Source organism: Oryctolagus cuniculus, chromosome 3 (assembly GCF_051225735.1).
Source record: "Oryctolagus cuniculus isolate XC-2025 breed Fujian yellow rabbit chromosome 3, ASM5122573v1, whole genome shotgun sequence".
Lineage (NCBI taxonomy): Eukaryota > Metazoa > Chordata > Mammalia > Lagomorpha > Leporidae > Oryctolagus > Oryctolagus cuniculus.
The window spans coordinates 34,227,204-34,250,482 of record NC_142869.1 but is presented as its reverse complement, the minus strand read 5'-3'; the positions used below and the strand labels follow the sequence as shown (position 1 = coordinate 34,250,482).

The 23,279-nt window shown below is 49.6% G+C and overlaps 1 protein-coding gene across 4 annotated transcripts in view; it reads left to right on the top strand.

Moving 5' to 3' along the window:
- Window positions 1-23,279, top strand: part of NRP2 (neuropilin 2) — a 117,328-nt gene that overhangs the window by 27,693 nt on the left and 66,356 nt on the right. For all 4 annotated transcript variants that reach the window (XM_008259015.5, XM_008259014.5, XM_008259017.5 and 1 more), the window contains exons 3-7: window positions 6,591-6,772; window positions 12,965-13,195; window positions 14,547-14,702; window positions 16,397-16,566; window positions 18,350-18,505. In XM_008259015.5, the coding sequence (XP_008257237.1) occupies window positions 6,591-6,772; window positions 12,965-13,195; window positions 14,547-14,702; window positions 16,397-16,566; window positions 18,350-18,505 (895 nt within the window). The remainder of the gene's footprint in view (window positions 1-6,590; window positions 6,773-12,964; window positions 13,196-14,546; window positions 14,703-16,396; window positions 16,567-18,349; window positions 18,506-23,279) is intronic.

The window sequence follows — 23,279 nt, the reverse complement described above, 5'->3', positions numbered from 1 at the left end:
GGCAAGTGAATGGGAATTGTAATAGGGCCTGGGGGGTCTAAATAAGGATTAAATCATTTCTGAGCTGAAGGCCAGGCACATCATAACTGCTCAATAAAATATAAGCAATTTCCATTGATAGACCGGCCTCTTATTAAATGAGCGGTGCCTATGAAAGGAGAAATTCAAGGAAATGAAATTTACTTCTTAAAAATCCTGACCTGACAGCAAGCCAATTTCTCCATTAAGGCTGGGCGTCCGTACAGAGCGCGAGAAGCAGGTGTCCTGGCCGTAGACCTGAGCTGGCCAGAGACCTCAGCATTGTGCAGCCCTGCCTTCGTGGTCTCTTTATGTCTCAGGCAGCTTCTTCATTGGGAAATTGTGCACAGTCCTGTTGGCTTTTCCTCCTATTTTCCCTGCAGGGTTTGATGTAAGGATTAATAAGACAGTGTTTGTAGATGTCTTTGAGCCTCCTGAAAAAAAGACACTGCAGGAGGCGATAAATTCTCTGGCCTGGATAATCTACTCATGAAATATGGAACTTTGAAAGTGTGAGAAAAATCTCAAATCACTTTGACAGCATTTTAATTATAGTTGATTTGTTTGCCGCTAATAGTGAAAATGCTGTCAGCATGATTTGAGATGTTTTTTCCACTCAAAATGTTATATTTCATGTTTTTGAGTCATGAGGCAACATTTTGGGTTTCACATGCAACCAGAATAGCTCAGTGAATGTGTTGGGGCACAAAGACGGAGGACGAAGTGGACCAAACCTACCAAATCCCTGGGAAAGCGTCATCACAGGGGGCTGCTGTGTTAACAGGGAGCAACCACCACAAGTCCCAGTTGCTGGTCACTCCTGCATGCCAGGCACTCAGCAGCAGACAAGCAAGGTCCTTGCTCTTATGGGACTCACTGTCCAGTGCAGGAGATAGTTCCTAAGCAGAAACAAGGCAAGACCTTTCCAGATTCTGATAATAGCCGTAAAGAAAAGAAGAAGCTGGTGAGATAGAGCGTAAGGACCACCCATCTGACGCAGGGTGCTCAGGGCCAGCCTCTCTGAAGAGGTGGCATTGCACGTAGACCTGAAGGCTGAGAAACAACCAACTATGCCCAAAGCAAAGAGCGTTTCAGAGAGGGGAAACAGCAAGTGCCAGGTCCCAGGGGGCCGGGAAGGGCTCACCATCTGCACACTGTTACAGATCTTCTATGACACAAGCAGCATGGAAGGGGCGTGGCCTGTTTGACAAGGGTTGTGATGGCAGATGTGGGCACAGGTGTTCCGGGACGCAGACCCAAATTCCATTCAGTAGACAAATAACATTGGTACTCAGAGGACCTATGTACTGGGTCTGATCTAGAGCCCCTCCCACATGGTTCTGAGTGGCATCCATACCTTGATACTCTGACAGAGGCTGGACCCTCTCCTGCCTAGCCCAGCCCCGGCTGCCCTACTGGGCAGTGTCAAGTGCTGATAGACTTATGGAAACTCAAAAGCCTCTTTGCATGTTGGCCTAGTGATGATAGAAAGAGATGAGCTTGGCCAGCGCCACGGCTCACTAGGCTAATCCTCTGCCTGCGGCTCTGGCACTCTGGGTTCTAGTCCCGGTTGGGGCGCCGGTTCTGTCCTGGTTGCTCCTCTTCCAGTCCAGCCCTCTGCTGTGGCCCAGGAGTGCAGTGGAGGATGGCCCAAGTGCTTGGGCCCTGCACTCGCATGGGAGACCAGGAGGAAGCACCTGGCTCCTGGCTTCGGATCAGCGCGGCGCACTGGCCATGGCGACCATTTAGGGGGTGAACTAATGGAAGGAAGACCTTTCTCTCTGTCTCTCTCTCTAACTCTGCCTGTCAAAAAAAAAAAAAAAAAAAAAAGAGAGATGAGGTTGTTGCTTCTTCATCTCTCTCCTGTGGACTCTTAAAATTAATTCCACCGCCAAGATTCCCACGCCCCAAATGCAGGTTTGGGGAGAGACATGAAGACTTTGAAGTGGAAGAAAAAAGTAGAGAAGTCGGTCTCCAGACAGATGTTCCACATGCAGATGTTGGAATCTGGAGAAAAGTTAAAGGATGCGATAGGATCCGTTTTAGAGAGAGAAAGAGCCTGGAATAGAGGCGGCCACTGCAGCTCATGGCAAAATAAATAAATAAACAAATAATAAATACAAGGTAGTGTTAAAGCTTTGAAAGGAATTTTTTCATTTGAGAGAGATTATGGATAATGAAATGCAAACACTGTAGTTAATAATGTCTGTTGCCTTCGGAAAGTGAGTAATGCCTACTTAAGAGCAGTTTTCCCGGTTATCCTATTTGACTAAGGTTGGGGTGAGCTCTTTTGTACCCCAGATTCCTTTACCAAACAAACACTGGATATTTGATGCTCAATGCAAAATCATATTTATTCCAAGGCCACAAACTTCCTAAGCCTCTGCTGGGCTTTCCACAAATGAACCTGACAACATGGAAATTTCTAAGAAGATTTACTCCAGCTGTGGCAAATCCCTAATAATAAAAAAATTTCCCCAAATGAGTCAGTCACACAGGAGGTAAATGAGACGTTCTGTGTGAAGTCAGCATGCCATTTGGAGTGTGTCCTGTATAGAAAAAGCCCAGCCAGAAAACCGCGTGGTAAGTGGGGCTTGTCCACGGCACAGGACCAGGACCCTGGAGGGGGAGGGGACATTGCAGCTGCCAGTGATAGCCCTGGGGTCACTCTTCCCTTGAGCAAACCTGATAGAAAAATGTGGTTTTTCTAAGAAGTGCTTGGAAGGGCTGCCTATTTGCTTTACAAAAGGACTCACCAGAGGGGTCCTTGAACTAACAAGCTCAGAGAGAAAATGTGTAATACAACTGAGAGACAGGAGCCTTTCACCAAAACACCCCTTTACTACCTGAGTATGGAGATAGGCGGTCTCTCTCGCTGGCTAAAGGACGAAAATGGATTTGAGGTGCTGGATCTGTGGAGTAAACTGGGGTGAGCTTGCAGCAGCAGCATTTGAGGAGCAGGTTTGCTGCATGCCATTCTGTTAATCTCCAGAATGACTCCATGGGTGATTAAGCAAGGAGATGAAACCCTCCCACGCTGATGAACAGGCCAGTGGGATGGCAGGGCCTGGCCGTCCTTCCTGCAGGAATTGGCAGCACAAAGACTGGAGCTCCCCGGTGCTCTGTGAGATGTTTCTCACGTATTTAGAGTGTGGGCCATGTGCCTGACACCATGCAAGGTGTTCTGCAAGTCCGATGATGGTGGTGATGGTGAGGATGATGGTGGTGATGACGAATTTACAGCTTCAACCGCTGTGTCCTCAGGGCTGGATCCGTTTCCTCAGGTCTTTACTGTGGGAAAGCAGCTTGATTTTATGTAGTTTTGGCTTATTAAAACATGTAGCCTCATTATAAACAGGCAGATAATAGAATACAACAAAGGAGAAATTAAAAATTATCATTTATCCTACCATCCATATGTCTTGCCACTGTGACTGTTTTAGTGTAGTCTTTCAGATTTGTTTCTCTATGTTCACACAAGGTTTTTATATATATATATATATATATATATGTATGTATGTATTTCTCGACACACTTTTAATAGCCTACCTTTTTAAAGTTCTTCCATAAAACATAAAAATTCAGACCTGTAGCACTATGTACAATGGCAGAGCACTTTGTTTATAAATATGTTGAAATTAGTTTACTTGCTTGGACCTTTGTAGTATGCTGCTTACAAACTGTGTATCAAACTTTTCGCATGCTTTTAAAAAATGTAATGCACACAGATGCCTGTGTATCTTGCTACAATCATTTGATTGTTTTCAAGGCTGTGTACATATTAACTTCTGACCCATCTTTCCCAAATACTTGAGCAGGCCCATCTGCTGTATCTCTGTGGGCCAGCCACTTCCTCTCCATGTCCCAGCCTCCTTGATCCTGAAATGGGGCTGGGGACATAATGAATGAGTTAACCTTCCACACACACTGAGGTCCAGACTAGGTATTCACACTTCTTACACGTTCGATTCAGTCACATCTCACCACCACCCTAGGAGAAAGGATCTATCCACAGCCCTGTTTTCCTCTAACATTCCCCATTTCTGAGGCCCAGAGAGATCCAGTCACTTGCCCTAAGGGTACCTAGCTAAAAAGTGGTCAAGCTGGGATCCAACTGCAGCTGTGTCTCCCTGCAGGACTGGAACTTTGGCGCCCGGAGCCCTGCGTGCCCCTGCAGGGAGCTTGGCGGGGCTGTGTGGTCAGCGGTGGCAGGTGCAGGCACAGGATTCCTCCTCCTTTGCACACTGCCAGGGCAGTGCCTCACCCAGTGCACACTCCCTTCTCAGCATGAAAATAGCAGGAGGGGTTTTCCAGACAGTTTGGGAGTTTCCTCTGAGAACGAAATAAGTGTCTTTTCACTTTTATTTTTCGAAGCGAGGAAGCCTGTTTTCGAAGTCAGCACCACTTCTCACACTGAAATCACCCCCAGGGACTACCCAGTCTCTGCCCCTCTCCCCAGAACTGCAGGGGGAAACTGCTCCAGACCCTGGACTGCTTCAGCCATTCTTTTTTACTTCTTAAGAATTAGGGCTTTTTTGTTTTTAATTTTTATTTATTTCCATTTTACTTGAAAGGCAGAGAGAAAGCTGAGGAGAGATCGTCCATCTGTTTGGTTCATTCTCCAAATGCCCACAACAGGCAGGGTCAGGCTAGGCCAAAACCAGGAACTTGAAAGTCAGACTGGGTCTCCCAAGTTGGTGGCAGGGACCGAGTACTTGAGCCATCATCCTTTGCCCCCCCCACTCCCTCCAGGTGCACATTAGCAGGAAGCTGGATCAGAAGTAGAGTATCCAGGACTTGAACCAGGCACTCGATCTGGGATGTGGGCATCCCAAGTAGTAACTTAACACTGCACCAAATGCCCAATGCTGCCATTCTTTTGGCTGCAGGGGTCCAGCCCTCTCCATCCAAGCATGAGCCACTCCTGATCTCCTTTTTCTTCCTGCACAGGCTTATTTATGGGGCAGCGGATGAGCAGACTGAAAATATGGCTTCTAGGGGCTGGAGCAGGGCCTCAGCCGAGGCTCACTCCAGCCCCTCTGCTGAGAGCAGGCTCCCACGGATGCTGTGCGGTGACAGGGGCCACAGGCGTGGTCCAGGGAAGGCAGCCTTCCCACCCCTTTCTTTACCCACCAGCAAGAGATGTCTTAGGTGTTGTTTTCACAGGTTGATGCAAAATAAATAAACAGAGAGGAAGAGAGAGGGGGATGAATGGTTGTCAGTAAATAATGGTCAGCAATTTGAAGGGGGCTGGTGCTGAGAAGTTTCCCACCTAGGCAGCTGTGACAGGACTGTTAACTGGGCACCCAGAAAGGGAGACCGACAGAGCCCGTGAAGACTGCCAGAGCACATACCGCGGCTGAAAATGTGCGTCTGTAAAGATAAAACGGTGCATTATGTGTGCATCAGCCGTGAACCTGGCCAAGGGTGTCTTTGAGGCATCTTCCTCCCCACCCCTAGCCCCAGCTCAGGGAGGGCAGCTCACCCTGCCCCTTGCTGAGTCTGACAGTCAACTCGAGGTCCCCAGAGATCCACCCCTTGCCGTGGGAGAGAGAATTTTATTGCCTTATCTAATATGGCTCTGACTCCTTTTAAGAAGTGTTGTTGACTAGAGCCTGGTGATGTGAAAGTGGCAGGAAGGTGGCCTGTGGATGGGGAGTCTTTGTCACTAACAAAGAGAAGAGGAGGAGACAGTGGTGGGGGGCAGGAAAATAAACAGATTTCTCTGAAACATCCCCAGTGTGCCTGGCACAGTGCCTAACCCTGTACATATATATGTGTATTTTTTTTTTTCATTCCATCTCCTTCTCAACTCCTTGGAGTAGATTTCTAAAAAATTTTTATTTAATTGAGAGTCACAGAGAAAGTGCTTCCATCCACTGGTTCACTCCCCAAGAGTCCACAATAACCAGGGCTAGGTCAGGCTAAAGCAAGGAGCTGGGAACTCAATCTGGGTCTCCCACTTGGGTGGCAGGGACCCAAGAACTTGAGCCATCACCTGCTGCCTCCCAGGGTGTACATGTGCAAGAGGCTGCAATTGGGAGCTGGAGCCAGGAACTGAACCAAAATGCTCTGAAGTGGGACGTGGGCATCCCAGGCAGCGTCTTAGCCACTCAGCCAAATGCCTGGCCCTGAAGTGGGTATTTTTTATCCTCGTTATAGATGAAGAACTTGATACTCAAAGGAGTTAAGTGATGTGCAATGACACAGAACTATGAAGAAGAGACCAAAATTCGGAGAGATAGAAACGGCAATAAAAATAATGCTGGCAAAGGAAGGAAGAGAGATGTTAGCTTTGAGATGCTTGATAGAGCGATGCCACTGCTCTCGTGTGGGCACAGGATAAGGCTCCCAACCACATGCCCGTTGGCTCTGTGGCTTTCACAAAGCATCAATACTTCCCCATCAGTGTTTCCCAAGGTGCGCAAGTGAACCTGAGAGCCCCATGTCTGTCCGTCTGGGACACCTGCGTGTCTACAGACAAATGGAGAGAATGGGGGGACACAGCGGTCCTTCTCATCTGCTCATAGTGATCCGTTCTCATTTGTGTCTGTTGTGTCGTCCTCACCTAGGTATGACTTCATTGAGATTCGGGATGGGGACAGTGAATCCGCAGACCTCCTGGGCAAGCACTGTGGGAACATCGCCCCACCCACCATCATCTCCTCGGGCTCCATGCTCTACATCAAGTTCACCTCTGACTACGCCCGGCAGGGGGCAGGCTTCTCCCTGCGCTACGAGATCTTCAAGACAGGTCAGAGGGGTCACCCATAGAAGGGCGGGGAGAGAGGCATCTTGGGGAGGAAGGTGGGACATGGGGTGGGGGTATAGCAGCTCCATGGGTTGAGACAGGTGAACAAGGGTTACAATTCCATCCAGCTAGAGCAAGGTGACAGAGGAAGAGGCTCAAGGTAGAGATGCCTGAGATGAAAAGCCAGCTGAGGTCACCATCTCAGTTGAAAAGTGGCAGGCAGATGGAACACTGTTGTTGTTTTTTCCCAATATTTATTTGAAAGGTAGAGTTATGGAGAGACAGGGTTGGGGGGGAGACAGAGAGAGAGAGGAGAGACAGAGATCTTCGGTTCACTCCCCAAATGGCTATAACAGTCAGAGCTGTGCCAGGCTGAAGCCAGGATCTAGGACCTTCTTCTGGGTCTCCCACATGGGTACAGGGGCCCAAGGACTTGGGTCATCTTCCACTGCTTTCCCAGCACATTAGCAGGGAGTTGGATCAGAAGTGGAGCAGCCAGGTCTTGAAGTGGCTCCCACATGGGATTCCAACACTGCAGGCCATGGCTTAACCTGCTGCACCACAGTGCCTGCCCAGAGCACTGTTTATGCTATTATCAGAGTAGGGGGCACCAAATATATGGACAAACACCGTTTGGAAGTATTGACTCTTATGTGTTTAAAAAGTCAAAATAATCCTCATGGGAAAAAGCAAACCTTGGTTGAACTTCCTCCCCAATTACTTCACGGTTTAATGTTGCCTTTATTTGGAATTACATGGGGCTGAAGGACATAATCTTTTCATTGTTAGAGTTTCTACAGATCTTACCCTGACCACCCCACAAAGGGGTCCCACTGTAGCTTTTGAATGAAAAGATGACATCCAGATTCCCCTTGGCGATTCCTCCTTCCAGCAGCTTTTCCCTTCCACCCTTGACTTCTGAACACCAGAGAGCAGCCTCCCTGGAAAGTCATCCAAGCTGGCGCCGCGGCTCACTAGGCTAATCCTCTGCCTGCGGCACTGGCACCCCAGGTTCTAGTCCCGCTTGGGGCACCGGATTCTGTCCCGGTTGCTCCTCTTTCAGTCCAGCTCTCTGCTGTGGCCCGGGAAGGCAGTGGAGGATGGCCCAAGTGCTTGGGCCCTGCACCCGCATGGGAGACCAGAAGCACCTGGCTCCTGGCTTCGGATCAGCGCAGTGCACCAGCTGCAGCGGCCATTGGGGGGTGAACCAACAGAAAAGGAGGACCTTTCTCTCTGTCTCTCTCACTGTCCACTCTGCCTGTCAAAAAAAGAAAAGAAAAGTCATCCAAAAGAAAACAGAGAAAGAGGCAGCAAACACGGACTCTCTTCAGTTGGCTGCTAGAATCCCATCAGGGCTGCCTGCCACTTCGCGGGCCCTGAAAACCCTGGGTGTAGCCAATCCATCCACAAGATGCAGTCCCAGCACCTGCAGGAAGGCATCCGTGTCCTTCTCTCCGTGGGGGGCGCTCACTCACCGTCTCCAGGCCGAGGAGCACCTCCTCTGCTTTGCCCCCTCGGCCTGAGCCCCATCCCCACCTCCAGGTTCGGTTTTACAGCTCAACTCGTGGATGGGACTGGGCAGGGGGAGCTGTCAGCCCTGACATCCAGAGGCCTGAGGCCGGCGCCTGTTGAGTTCAGTGTGAGGGGAACTATTCATATATATTTTCTTTTTCATTAAACAGTTTCTTGAAAGGAAGTGGTAGCTGCTGAAAGCACTTTTTTCTGTCCACTCTGTCTAAATATTTGTCAGACTTGTCTGCCCGAGAACAAGAACTTGGAACCAAATGAAGTGGGGGTGGGTGGATCTGGGGGAGCTGTGTCGGGCCGGAGTGGGAGCTGGTTTGTCACAGGATACGCGTCCCAGGATGGTCTGTTTGCTGTGGTTTTCACGCTGTTGACCACAGTCAGTTCTCACAGGCTGACAATCTGTGTGTCCAGGGGCTCAGGGCTGGTGGGAGGCCCCCAGATCACTTGTGCTCCCCATTCTCGCGACTCCTGTGCAAGATGCAAACCAGCATCGCCAGTACCAATAGGACATCCAAATCCAGGGCGCGAGACAAGTGTGTAAACCCTCCACACCTAACAGATGCACAGTCAGTGTTGGAAGAACACACTTGTAAATGTAAATCGAGAGGGAAAGTGTAACGTGAGGCAGGATGGGCGCGTGCTAAGGAAAGGTGCAGTTAACATGCTGTGGTTACGAAAACGAGGGAGCGATCCAGCGGCTCTGGGGAAGTTTGTTAGGCAGTTCTAGAGCTGTCACCTGGCTCCACTGTGGTGATCAGGAAAGACAAACAGCCCCCAAGCATGATCTTCCCGGGAGCCGGCCAAGGGAAGCCAGAGCAAGGGTGAGCCGTGCCATTAAAGCCCATCTGTGGCCTCGCGCCTCTCAACTGTTTCACAAGGCGTGATGCCACGCTCTCCGGAAAGCCGCGCAGAGAGGAAATGTTAACTCTCCCCGTTGTGCCGATTCGAGAGGAGGATATTAAAAGATAATACATTCAAGAGGGTGTCATAATTCATTGCCATTTTGAGATGCCAAAGTAGGATTTCGAATGAAGCAACACATCTGTGAACTGCCTGAGAACCATGGTGCCAGCCAATGCAGGTAGACGGCTGGGCATGGAGAAATGGAAGGACTGGCATTGCTGTGCCAGCAACAGCCACACTTCTGGGAAAGTGAGCAGGGGTGGGAGCAGTGGCCGCCATATCGAAGCCGCTCAAACCTCTGCTGTGCCCATCCGGAAGAGCAGCTCTTGGCAGGAAAGTCAACCCTGTATGAAACACACCCACTGGGAAGTTCAGAAGGACTGCCAGGTGCCGTGCCCCTGCCCTGTGTCCACGGCAGGAGTCCTAAGAGAAAATACACCAAGTTGACATCATCCACAGAACATGAAAGAAATGGGTGTACGCGCTGCAGAAATCCAAACAAACACAGCTATGTTTGCTAGTCGCATTCATAAAGAGAAAGAAGGGGGAAAGTGTCAACACAGATATGCAAATAGCCTTGGCCTAGTGAGAGTCTCTGCAGAATTAGAGACCGAGAACCCTCAATGCAGAAGCAGACGGGGCTCGTGGCCCCAGTGGAAAGTTTGTGTCTGTCCTAGGTGAAGGGGCTTATAAAAGATTCCATGTGTGCACATAGAAAAGGCTAGGAAAAGATGACTGGCGTAGATCTCAAATGACCAAGTGGTGAGCAGTTCAAAAAAAACGAATTTTTGAGCAACTTAAAAAATGACATTGGAAATGGAATCAGTGGAACATATGTTTTTGGCTTGTTTGGTGTTTTTTTTTTTTTTTTTTTTTTTTTTCTGATGTGCCTTGGACCAAAGTTCAAGATCAGGTTTTTGCTTGCTGATGTCCAGTGACATTTCTGAAACTGAAATTTCTAGGGTCATTCACAGTGAGAGAAAACCTGGAGGGCTTTCTACCTGAGCCCTGAATTAAGGAACTGAAGGGATCATCTGTGGGCCAGCCAGGCTCAACTTTGAATAAATCCACTCTGTCTTTCATATTGTTATATATGTAGAAACTTCTTCCACTTGCAAAGTTATAAAATTGACAGTAGAAAAACAGAATAGGAGTTTGTGAGAGCAGGGCCCTTTATATGAGAGCATTCGCTGGAACCCAAATCCCCCAGTTTCCATGGAGAATCTTAGCACTGAGTGGACTTGAGGATCTGTTGACTGCGTTCTTTCTTCTTAACCTTCTACCCTTCCAACACATTGTAGGAGAGGAGCTTGCATTAAGTAGATATCTGCAAGACTCAACCTTTGTCTCTTTCTCTGAGCTTTTTCCTTGGTGTTTGATGTTCAGCTGCCTCCCTGATGCTTTGACCATGCTGCAGACAGCACAATGATTCAGTAAGACATGAATGCAAGTTTCATAGCTTTGATTTTTCTGCGTAAAAAAGGCCAACACTGGCAAGTTTTATGATCTCATTCAAAATAAGCCAGTGGATATTCTCATTCATAGCCATCTATCAGACAGACAAACGCACTTTTTTCCTTAATTTCCTAAGGTTGGAAATTCCATCCCAGTGGAATGCAGGACTTCAGGACCCTGGAAACTGGATACTTAGGCCTTTCACATTTTTCAAGTCTCTCTTGAACTCCTGGGCTTCCATTGTGGAAGCTCTGGTGCCCCACCAGTGAGAGGGACCAAGGGAAGATTCTTCCATCAATCCTACACTCCCAGGGGGCTAGGGATTCCCCTGGCCTTCCAAGAGAATGACAATAGAGCAAGTGCTAAGAGGGAAGGTCTGGATGCCTTTTCTAGCTCTCCAGCAAGTTGTGAATAGAGAGTTAATTTCCACCCAGCCGTGAGGCTCCCTAAGTGGCCCAGGAAGAAGGCTCTATGGGGCCATAAACTCTAACCTTTTCAGAATTCCTCTTGGCCCCCTGAAGACCTGCCAGCTGGCAGGGCTTTGCTAAATTGTGTCATCCCAGGCCATTGAGGGGGCCCTCAGGAATTTAAGGCCTGATGAAGAACAAAGCAGCCCCAACTCATCCCTCCAGGCCTAGCTGCCAGTCATAGCTCTGGGCCTACCCTGCCTCGGCCATGCCCCAGGGGGCACTTAGAGCCTCCAAAGAAGCCAAGGAAGTGTTTGCTGTTGCCCTCCTGTGTCCCTGGTTCCCACCTCAAGAGGCACAGCATTAAGTTGGAGGGAGGTAATGGATAGATAGGTAGGGGATATTAGGATTTCCTGCTCTGTGGGCTGCAGCTCTCCTCTTCCCCCACTTATTTGCATGGCACCTTTTCCAAGTCAGACATTTGCTGCTTTCCAGAAAGCCATCATCAATAAAAGAGCCTTGCAGAGGGGCTGCTACAGGAGCCCTGGATAAAGACATTGCTGCAGGCTAAGATCGGTGTATTGACATCACATCGTTATATTTCAGTGCCATCCCCGGGGGACGCTTCCTGCCCGTAAACACCTGGTTTATTGAGTATTTCTATGTTTTTTCCCTCTTCGTGCTTGGAGTGCCTATCATCCTCCTCATAAATTCTGTTTCCTTTTCTGATTTGAAAATCCGAATGTGGTGAATGAAATCCATTCTGATTGCCCAGCATCAAGATTCATGGCACTCCCTGGCCTCAGTTCTGGCTCCATGAATATCTGTGGATTCCTGGGTCTGGGTTACCGTGCTCCAGGGACCCTTCTGTGGCTCTGCCCTGGCAAATGGGGGCCCCCCGGGCAAAGCACATTGAGGGCTCTTTGAAGAGGACTCCACCTAGAGGCATCAGGAGATATGGTGGCCATAATCCTCTTGGGAGTTCCTGCCCCTGTCCAAGCTCGCACCAGGCTGTGAGCGTGTGCCGCATTTAATCAGGATGCCTTCCAGCACCCCCAGAAAGCACACAAGAGCGCCCAGGAGGAGCGAAACAGGGCCATCCCCATCACAAAGGAAGCAGAAGCCTTCCAAATGTCGATACACTGCTGCATTTTTCCCAACTTGCTGCTGGAGCGGCCTTTAACATCCCCAGCGCCCCACTGTGATCCACCGGCTAAAAACGTCGATTGTTAATTGTCTGCGCACTACAGAGCAGCTCGTTTTAATATAGTCATGACATGAATGAGACCCAAGCTCCCCTTTGCCCCTCCCCTGAGGCACCTTGGATCTTGGAGGGAGAAGGGCACACTTAGTTGGCTGTGGTACAATAGGGGCTAGTGTTGAGGTCAGCAGTAAATAAGGGGCAACATTGTTTTCCCTGCTGGCAACCAGCAAGCCTTCCTTAAGGATTGAAATAACTTACATTTCTACAGTGAGCAGCTGAGTGGCTGAGAAAGAAGATTCTGTTCCTCTTTTCAAGAGAATCCACTCCCCCCTTCTCTCTCTCTCTAACACACACACACACACACACACACACACGCTTCTCTGCCCCTCACCCCCAGTTCCCCAATTGCTGCCCTTCCTCTAATGTGTGGAGTGAGCCAGCTGTGCTTCCCTGATTCCTATCCTAAAGAGAGAAATACTTGAGGGCTTGAAATATGGATCAAGGGCCACTTGAGTAGAAACAAAAACCTCGTGAGTAGGGAATTGGGGTCCAAATATTTAAATAACCCATGTGACAGAGGCAATGAAGAAAGCCATTTTTAAAAAAGGTTTATTTATGCATTTGAAAGGCAGAGTTATAGAGAGAAGGAGAGACAGAGCCATCTTCATCTTAATGCTACAGTTCTTCTTTTGCATACAGGATCTGAAGATTGTTCCAAAAACTTCACCAGCCCCAATGGGACCATCGAGTCCCCTGGGTTCCCTGAGAAATACCCACACAACTTGGACTGCACCTTTACCATCCTGGCCAAACCCAAGATGGAGATAATCCTGCAGTTCCTGACCTTTGACCTGGAGCATGACCCTCTGCAAGTGGGAGAGGGAGACTGCAAGTATGACTGGCTGGACATCTGGGATGGCATTCCGCATGGTGAGTGACACCACTGTCGTGGGCACTTCTGACTTAAACGCTCCTTGGAGTTCTTAGGTGACCCATGATGACTTTCTCTTCTTCTCCTTCACCAAGGATGGTGTGAAAGAATTTACAGAAAGGCGGTCTACTTTCTTGCAGATCTTTCTTTGGGAAAGGACAGGAGACAGAATAAATACTTGGGAGTGAATGAGGAAAATCTATAGGTGATGTTCTTTTCCCAGGTTGTCAGTATAGAAAGTGGCTAGTCTCTACAGCCAAAGAGAATGACTCCAGGGCCAGGCTGAGTGGATGCCAGTCCCACTCTGCTTTTTACCAGCTGTGCAACCTTGGAGGAATGACTTAACCTAGTTGTGACTCTTCTGTATATTTTGGCTGCTGTTGTCATCATTATTATTGCTATCAATTTTTAATTATCAATATGGTCATGGATGTTGGAAAGTGCATCACCCAAGTCCAAGAGAAGCCTGTACCTCTGGGGTAAGGGCCAGTACAGAACTTGAGCATAGCCAGTATTGGAGGGGGGGATGAATCTCTTTTGTCATCATTTTAAGTATTTTCCAATATAAGGGAGACTTAATGCATTTTTCTCTCCGAGGAAAAGCATACCATTTAATCAGAAAGCTAAGGCTTGAGTCCCAACTCTGCTATTTCCTAGCAGTGTGAGCAAACAAAAGCCAGTCACAAGACCTCGCTGGACCTCAATTTCTTTTTGTATAGCACAGGCGTCATAATGATACCTTTCCAGCCCATCTCCCAGGGTGCTGAGACCAGAACGAGGCCAACTTGGGGAAAGTGCTTTTTTTCTGTACAGAGAAAATGTTAGACATTGTTCTCTCTCTCTCTCTCTCTCTCTCTCTCTCTCTCTTTTAAAGATTTATTGACTTATTTGAAAGTCAGAGTTACAAAGAGGCAGCAGCAGAGAGAGAAAGATGTTTCATCAGCTGGTTCACTCCCCAAGTGGCTGCAATGGCTGGAGCTGGGCCGATCCGAAGTCAAGATCCAGGAGCTTCTTCCTGGTCTCCCACCTGGGTGCATGAGCCCAAGGACTTGGGCCATCTTTCACTACTTTCCTAGGCCGTAGCAGAGAGCTGGATCGGAAATGGAGCAGCCGGGACACGAACCAGAATCATATGGGATGCTGGCACTACAGGCAGTGGTTTTACCCACTCTATCTCAGTGCCGGCCTCAGCCATTGTTCTTAAAACCACTTCTTTGGTTGTTCTTTGGTTTTTATGTCAATGCATGCAATGGGATTCTCTACTGTGACAAACTGTGGTGGAACAGATTGTGTTGAAAACCAAATGTGACATTTGACTTCTGCTTGCCTCTCTCTGCCCTGCATGTCCAGTTGGCCCTCTGATTGGCAAGTACTGCGGGACCAAAACACCCTCTGAGCTCCGTTCGTCGACAGGGATCCTCTCCTTGACCTTTCACACGGACATGGCGGTGGCCAAGGATGGCTTCTCTGCGCGTTACTACCTGGTCCACCAGGAGCCGCTAGAGAGTGAGTTGGCCACCTGAGGACCTCGGTCCTGCCATCCCCTCGGGGCTTCGGGGTGCACAGGTGAAGAGAGGCTGCCTCTGCAGGAGAAGGAGATGGGAACGCTGCAGAATTTGCTCTGGCGTCCAACTCAGGGGCTGCATCCTCTTGCCAGGCAGAGACGAAGGAGAAAAGAACCAGTGCTGACCTGGGCGCTCACTGCTCTTTAAGAAACATGTGCACCAAGAGTTGATCGTTCCCAGGGAAACTCACAGGGCTTCTCAAGCCTCGGTTTCCTTGCCTATGAATGAAAGGAAGGTTAGGTAGGATGATCTGTATACAGGCCCCCTCCAGGGAGAAAAATGAAGACATTTTTCTCTCTCTCCAAGCCCTAGGGGCCATTTTCATAAAACTGAGTCACATTAAACCTCTCTGTGTGTGAGTGTGTGTGTGTCCGCTTTTAAACACCTCTGACTATGACATAATTCTGGCAGGCTTTTCCTGGCTAGACTGGTACATATGCTTGGACTTTCACTTCGCACTTCTAATAAATATAGTTCTTGGAGTTTCTACCGTGTGCCAACTTCTGGGCAAAGCATTGAAAACTGCCACACTGACCCCAGAGGTCATAGAACTTGTGAGTTCTATGAGTTTCTGACCCTGAACTCTAAATTGAAATCAGCTGTCTGATAGCTGTGTCGTGAAACTGTAGCACATCTGCCTAGGAATCATATCAACAGCTCTTGGATGTGTGCTTCAGATATGTTGTCATTTCTACTTCAAAGCCCAAATGTTCAGGGCCAAAGAAGTCCTTTAAGAATGGTGACACGGACAACACCCTGCCATGGCTGTAGAGAGCTCACCATCTCCAAAACCATAGACACAACAGCCCGGCCTTCTGCAAAGTCTCTGGGTTCTGCTCCGAGTCTTGCTTTCATTTTTTCCATCAAAGAGCTCATGAAGATTGAGGGACCAAAGAACAGTGCGGCAAATTGTACCAGGGTCTACAAATAGCTAAAGAATAGGTGTGATACTACAAAAAGATGACTGGTCCTTTATCAAACACGCACACACCTAAATATTGATCATTGCCCTTAGCATCCAGGGGAAGAACAGCAATTTAACTGGCAGCACAAGACCAGAGTAAGTGTCTTCCGAGTCAATTTGCCCAGACAGGTGGTACAAGGGAAGAGAGCGTGACATGCGTGTGTTCAAAAAGAGGTCTCCTAAAGACAGGTATTTATGCTTTGTGATGTCTGGCTTCTGTGCCAGAACTCACGAGACAGTTGAAAGAAAGAGATGCACAAGTGCCTCCTGGGTATGCAGTAATAAATGAGGCTTCCCACGGAGTAGCAGCCCACCCAGGCGGCCCCACGTCTATCTCCTGTTTACCTGTATCGCAGGCACGGTGCATCTGGCATCTCTGCACATCCGTAGCCTGCAGCAGGAACAGCTTATGCTTTAGATTGTGTTTTTCATTTGCATGATAGTTCTTATTTATCTGTAGCCTAATTTCTTTTAGGTCCAAGGTAGTTTCTTTCAGACCCAGAGGGGTTGTCAAGCTCTCTGACTTAGTGTAGTTGTTTTTGTAAATGCGAGTCTATAATTAGGGTCATTAAGATGAGACAGTACCTGCAAGGACTTGTCCCTAGAAAGAGGGTCCCAGGGCTTACAAGTTGAGAGGCCTAACCCTGCCCTTGACCTCCTCCATTTCTCAGACTTCCAATGCAATGTCCCTCTGGGAATGGAATCTGGTCGGATCGCCAATGAACAGATCAGTGCCTCATCTACCTACTCTGATGGGAGGTGGACCCCTCAACAAAGCCGGCTCCACGGTGATGACAATGGCTGGACCCCCAACTTGGATTCCAACAAGGAGTATCTCCAGGTAAATGCTCTGATTCCACAGTGTGTGAAGAGTGCGGAGGTACTGCTGGGACAGGGGTATGGTGGGAATGGGTCTTCAGGGCAGACAAAGGACACAAAGAAGATGAACACAGCATACTCGAGCACTTCATTCATTCATTCATTCATTCCACACATGTATGTCAGGCACAGCAAGACTGCTCCAAGCACCCTGTATGTGCTGAGATAAATTGGTGAGTGAGAGGGACATCATCCTTGCCCTTACAGAAATTAGCAGGACTGGAGACATTGTTTAGCCAAGATGCTGTTTGCCCTATCACCACAGACATCTCAGCAGTTCTCTCTCTAGCCACCTCTTGGCTCAGAAAGGCATCAGAGACTTGGGGCGTCTTCCTGAGGGCAGGTCTGGGGAGGTGCTAGCTGAGCATGGCAGCTTCTCCTGATCTTGGCTGCTGTTCGAGAGCCCTGCCAGGAAGGCTTTGCACATAGCTCTCAGAAGAACACATGGGGAAAATGTCAGCACCGGGAACAGAACCCAAGTTACCCAGATGCTCTGCAGCGTCGTCTCAGACTATTGTTTGCTTTCTTTCTGAGTAAGACGTGCAGCTCCTGTTGAGTAATGGTCCTGTACCGCAGACTGGCCCAGCGCTCATCCCATGGGAAGAAATAAACAGGGGAAGAGCAAGCTGCTGGTTCCATACCAGAGCAATGACTGCTTTTATGACACATGGCAGACAGCCTTGTGACCCCTGGACAAGTCTGTCCTGGCTCTGAGATGACACAGTGACCTCTCTTCAAGAAGGAAACGACAGAACAGACAACAGGAGAAGGAGAAAGATCACTTGGAAACTCCAGGAGCCCACAGAGGTCCTCACAGCACAACCTAAGGCCATCTGTCGCTGTCTCTCCTTTCTTCCTATCCAAAAATCCTTCTCCTCCTGCAAAGCTTCCTGGAAGTTCTCTAATACTGGCATTCTGTGGATTGTACTCTTTATTTTGGGCCCTTAGTCATGTAGCTTCTCCTGTGCCCATCCACCTGTTTCTCATACATACAGACAGCACCGCCTCCTCCTTCGGAGTGCATAGTGATGCTGAACACATAAGATGCCAATAAGTGCTTGCTGAATTGAATTTTGCCTGTGCACGTGGTGACTGGGGAATGATATCTAGCAATTTCCAAATGGATTTGGCATTGTAGGGGGGAATGTTAGCCACCTTCCTCATAGAGCAAAAGGTCAGGCTTGGTGCATAAGCCTAATTGCTTGGGCAGACTCTGCAAGCCCTTTGACCTCCTAGTGACCTGAGCGACTAAATACACAATGGAGCCAGGGAGTGTGGGGAGGGGACACAGCTAGAACTGTGGCTCCTGCACTAGGGCATTCTAAGTGGATTGGGTTGGATTGGATTGGACTGCACTGGAGTGGAATGGATTAGTTGCCATTGTTCCTTTAATGCAGCTTCCGTTTCCCCCGTCCAAGGCAGGCCACAGTTAGTAAGAAGGGATCAAAGTTCTAGATGCTCAGTGGTTATTCTGAGAAAAACTGACTAATGTCCATGCAGATTTGCAAGCAGAAAGAAATATGATCAAGTTGCATTTTCAAGGTGTCCTATTTAGTGTCACATTAATTTGATTTTCACTGTTCAATGGAATTGCAAAGTGACACTGATTACAAATACATTTCAGTGAGTCTCAGACGCAGGTTGTGAGCTAAGTATCCCAGTTGTGTCCTTTGAGGGAACGCGAGGTGCTGGCCCCACGTGGGGCGTGGGGGTCCCCTGGTGACTCCTCCCCCTCTCTTCCTCAGGTGGATCTTCGCTTTCTGACCATGCTCACGGCCATTGCGACACAGGGAGCAACTTCCAGGGAAACCCAGAATGGCTACTATGTCAAATCCTACAAGCTGGAAGTCAGCACTAACGGTGAGGACTGGATGGTGTACCGGCATGGCAAAAACCACAAGGTAAGTCCATGCCCCACCCCAGGGACACACTGCAGCACTGCAGGAGGGGTGGGGGACTAGAGCAGCTTCCCCACACCTGGGAGGTGGCCTTGTTGAGCAAGGCTGAAATAATTGATGGAGGCCAGGGACACGCTGACCCTGGGAGTCTTTCTTATGCTAAAGTCATTGGAACACACCGTTTGCCGACAGCCTGGCTTCAGGAGCTTCTTCTTGCACAGCAGAGAGAGCTTGCAGAGTGCTCTCTGACTGCAAATGAAGGGGAAAATGCGCTCCCAGTTCGCGCCTCCCCACACAGGATTCATTGAGCATTTATGGCCTGAGTCCCTTCCACATGCTGGGTTAACAATCACAAAACCACATGAAACTGCAGTTCAGGAGTTGCCGAGGTCTGGAAATGAAAGGGCACAGATCCTGAGAGGGAATCACAATGTCCCCGAGAAAGAAAGGGGACAATGAATAATGAGGAGAAACTCCGTTTGCCAGGGACCGGCTCTGAACTGGCCATGGGCTTAGCAGCGAGCCATTGAATTGTCCCGACTGGGGCCTTCCGTGTCTGTGGCTTGCGGAGGTGTGGTCCGCGTGGGTGGTGCGGGCCTTTTGTTGCACATATGGATGACTGTCTGGCACTCGGCTTTCTTAGAACACATGGCACTCTGGGTCTGCAGCTGCCGCTGGCAGTGTGCTAGCTTTATGGCCCACGGGGTCTGTGGGGCAGCTCTGACACCCCTAGCACCTCACCTGAATGGGGGCAGAATGAGAGTGTGTGTGATGGCAGCCCAGCCCCGATGGCTCTACAGGCACGTCAGACCAGTGGAGTCCTAGGAATTCCAGAGGCTGCTCACCCTTGCCTGGAAGGGAGTCTAGGGTGCCTCCCACTCTACCGGGCCCCTGATTGTTGGCTTGAGAATGATCAAAGGACAGAGAGGCCAAAGATCTCTTCCAAAGGGTCTGTCCTTGGCCCTTAGCCCTGCCCCACGGTGTCTCACTCTTGCCCATGCACCTGGAAGCCTTGGGCCCAGAAATGTTGGCAGTCTTGGGAAATGTGACTTTTTAAAGGAGTGGATTTTTTTTAAGTTAAAATTGCCATAGTAACATAATACCATTCATCTGGAAGTCGTGATTGCCACACATTACCAAGAATCAATCAATTTCTCTCCCTCTTTTACATACACACACACACACACACACACACACACGATGTTCCCATTTCTCCTGTGAAAAAAGTGAGGTGCTTAGTAATGGCAAGACATCCCTACCTGGGTGCGTGGGCCAGGTCTAGTTTACCATTGATTTGGTTTCAGGAAGAGGTGCCAGACTTCAGTAGGGGGTTGGAAGCTGGGTGCTGGGAACTCTGGGACTGAGTCCCTGCCACCCCCTGCTCCTTTTCCACTCAGACTGTCTCTTCCCCCCCATGCTTTCCAGTAAGAAACGGGCAGAACCTGAGATGAAGCTCCGCCAGCAGGCGAGGCCAGCCGCTGGGTAGGGGGTGGGGCCCGGGGAGAAGGCGGACACTCACCTGACTCTCTCCCTGTCCAGGCTCAATGACCTAGCAGCGCCGGCCAGAGGGATAGTGTAGCATAAGCTGATTTTAAAAGCACACAGATGGCCCGGGATGCTATTTAAAACACCATTTGTAGGAAATCTGCTTTTGGAAATACCTTCGCACTGCACATTTGGATGGCTTCCTCCCTAGTATTCATTTCCCAGGGAAGAAAGTCCTGAGAACTGGGTGCGGCTTCCTGGCCTCCAGAGTCATTTATGCTGGGTACATTCATATTCATTCTCTCCCTCCCTCCCTCCCTCCCTCTCTCTCTCTCTCTCTCTCTCTCTCTTTCTGTCTGTCTCTCTCTCTCTCACCTTCTCTTCTCACCCTTGGCTGAATTGCTTTCCCCAGGAGCCAAGGGATGACTTTGGGTTTTGTTTTTGATTTAGGAATCAGTGGTGCCCAAACCAAGGCAGCGGGGGCAGAGGAAAAGCCCTTTCTCTTCCCCCATTGTAATTTCATCGTCTTGGAACTTAGAAGGAGGCAGGGAAATGGAAAGCATGCCAGTTAGGCCGTGCCCCACTCCCCAAGCCCCTCGCCCCGCCGTGGCATGGTGGGCAGGCGGGTGGGATCCCTGCTGCCCCTTCCTTAGTGGATCTCTTTCTGGATTTCACATGTATTTAAGACAGGCATCTGCATTTAAGGCTTGAGGTGTGTCAGCTCATCCCTCTGGGCTGTTGGGGTTGAAATCGTCGAGTGAACCATACCAAATAGATTGTCAAGTCTGCTGCAGTTTGTGTAGATGCCACAAAGGGGGCAGGGGTGGTGTGAGGAAGGCACTTAAAGGCAGCACTGGGGAGAGGCTTCGTCCACACTGGGTGCTACCAACTGAGTTTCTCTTTGTGGCCGCTGCACGCTGGGCACTGAGCCAAGCAAACTGGTGCTAGGTGCTGGGCTTGAAAGTGAAATCAGACAATAGGACTTAAGACAAAAAGCAAAGCAGAGATGGAGGCAGCAGCCTTTCGGCTCTGCGGTGTAGGGGGAGGACCTGCAGATGCCTTTCTGGGGTACAGGGAGTGAAGAGGGGGTTGTGATGTTTGGAGAGAAAGGTGGGAACTCGATTTCAATTCCCTGGCCACTGTCAACACCATTGCAGTTTATCAAAGTCCAGGAGCTGGGGAATTGGAGCAAAGCAAGATGAATGAGTGGTCAAGGTGGTCGAGGATGGCTGTGCTATACCCTTGTAAAACACTGGGCTGAGGCAAGCCTGGGCCTGTGGGGAAATGACTCTCCTTGCTGCCGAGAGACGAGGAAGACTACCCAACTCTTTTCCAGCCTCCCCAGCCAAGGCACGGCCTCTTCTTAATCTCTGTCCATCCAGCAATTAATCATGAGTTTGCCTGTGAGAAAGCCAATCACACTGCTGCTGGCGTATGGCAGGCATGCTGCCGGCAAATGTAGTCCAGTAACGCTGCCGGCAAATGTAGTCCAGTAACGCAGGCCACAGCCCAGCGCAGCCCCAAACCCTTATCCAGTTCCACATGCCGTAAATACGGAACCTATGATTTTCATATAGGGCGGGCCCTCCTCATGCATATTTATGCCGTAACCACAAGGCGGAGAGCTCGTTCACCCGATGGAACCCATATCCAACCCACGTGCTTCCCTAGATTATACAAATTGCTTTCCATACGTTTCTTTAGAAGCCACAAGTAGAAACTACTGCTTTCAGTTTCGCCGGTTGCACTAGCAACATCCCAGACATGGCCCGGTGTTGTCAATACAGTCAGAGAAGGGTCCCATATGTGTGTGTGATGCAGCTTGATCATGCACCAGGAGAGTTGCATGGAGAGTGACAGGGAGAGCTCCCAGGCAGGAGACCAGGGTCAGAGTCCTGCCCTCCTCTGAGAGACTGAGTCAGTGAGTGTGCACTGCTGCCATTGCTGGTGTCAGGACAGGGGCAGGGGCCATTCTCCCTCATTTGGTAAATCCGGGCATCTCCTTTATCGACATGGCTCTGGTTATGCAGCCCTTAGCCATGGCATTGCTGGGCTGTTCTCAGGTATTCGGAAGACATTTGAGCTAAGATTGAGGCAGTCTCTCCACCCTGATTGGGGGTGAGGAGTTTGGGGAATTAGCCCATAATCAGTGGCAGTAAGCTCATCATGTTAGTGTAATGACAACCACCAAGGGTCCTGGAGAACCCTCAGGCACTGACTTCCCTTGGATGTCAAGGCATTTCACAGGCTGTGGGACCGGGACTCTCAAAGACCAAAGGATTTGCCTCAAGGACTGGGGCATGCCGGAGCCCCTGGCAAGGCAGCTGGCCTTGCTTTCCAGGCTGCTGTTGTCAACAGTCTGTTTGCACAGGTCCTTGCTCCTCTTCTTGCATCCAGAGGGAGCTGGGCTTCCCAGGCGCTCAGTCTGAGGCTGAGAGGGGCACGCGTTCCCAGACAGGCGCTTCATGGAGCTCTGAAGGCAGCTCGGGTTTGCACAGCATGGCTCGGCTTAGAGCCCTGGGCTTGTCACTACAGGTTAGGGCCCTGTCACAGAAGGTGGAGATGGAAAGTTGAAGGAAGTTGCCACGTGTTTGATTTGACCATATTTTTTAAAAATTTATTTACCCAGAGAGAGGAGAGGCAGAGAGAGAAAGAGAGGTCTTCCATCCGATGGGTCACTCCCCAACTGGCCCAACAGCCAGAACTGCACTGATCCGAAGCCAGGAGCCTCCTCCAGGCTTCCCACGCGGGTGCAGGGGCCCAAGGACTTGGGCCATCTTCCACTGCTATCCCGGGGCATAGCAGAGAGCTGGATCAGAAGTGGAGCAGCCGGGATTAGAACCGGCACCCGTTTGGGATGCCAGCGCCTCAGGCCAGGGCATTAACCCGCTACGCCACAGCACCGGCCTGACCATATTCTTTCAAAACAAATAAACCCCTCACTTCAAAAACCCTCTGCTGTATGTTTGTTTTTCTAAACTAAACCAGGTCATTGCTAAATCAGAGACTCAGAGAGAGAAGGAACGAATGAGAAGACCCTATCCCCGGATTTGTGGGCGGACAGTTGGAAGCACGTGACGTCTATTTTCGGGTCTCCTCTGATGATGTGCTGTGTGACTCTGAACAGCCCCACGCTCAGTGTCTCTGTCCACCCAGATGGAGCGGTGCTGCAGCCTCTGTTGGCAGTGCACCCTGAGATCTGCAGATGGAAGCCTCTCTGCAGATATAATTAATGTATTAGGCCTGCAAAGCGCTTCTTGAACAGAAGCAAGTTATCAATTTTAAAAGTAAC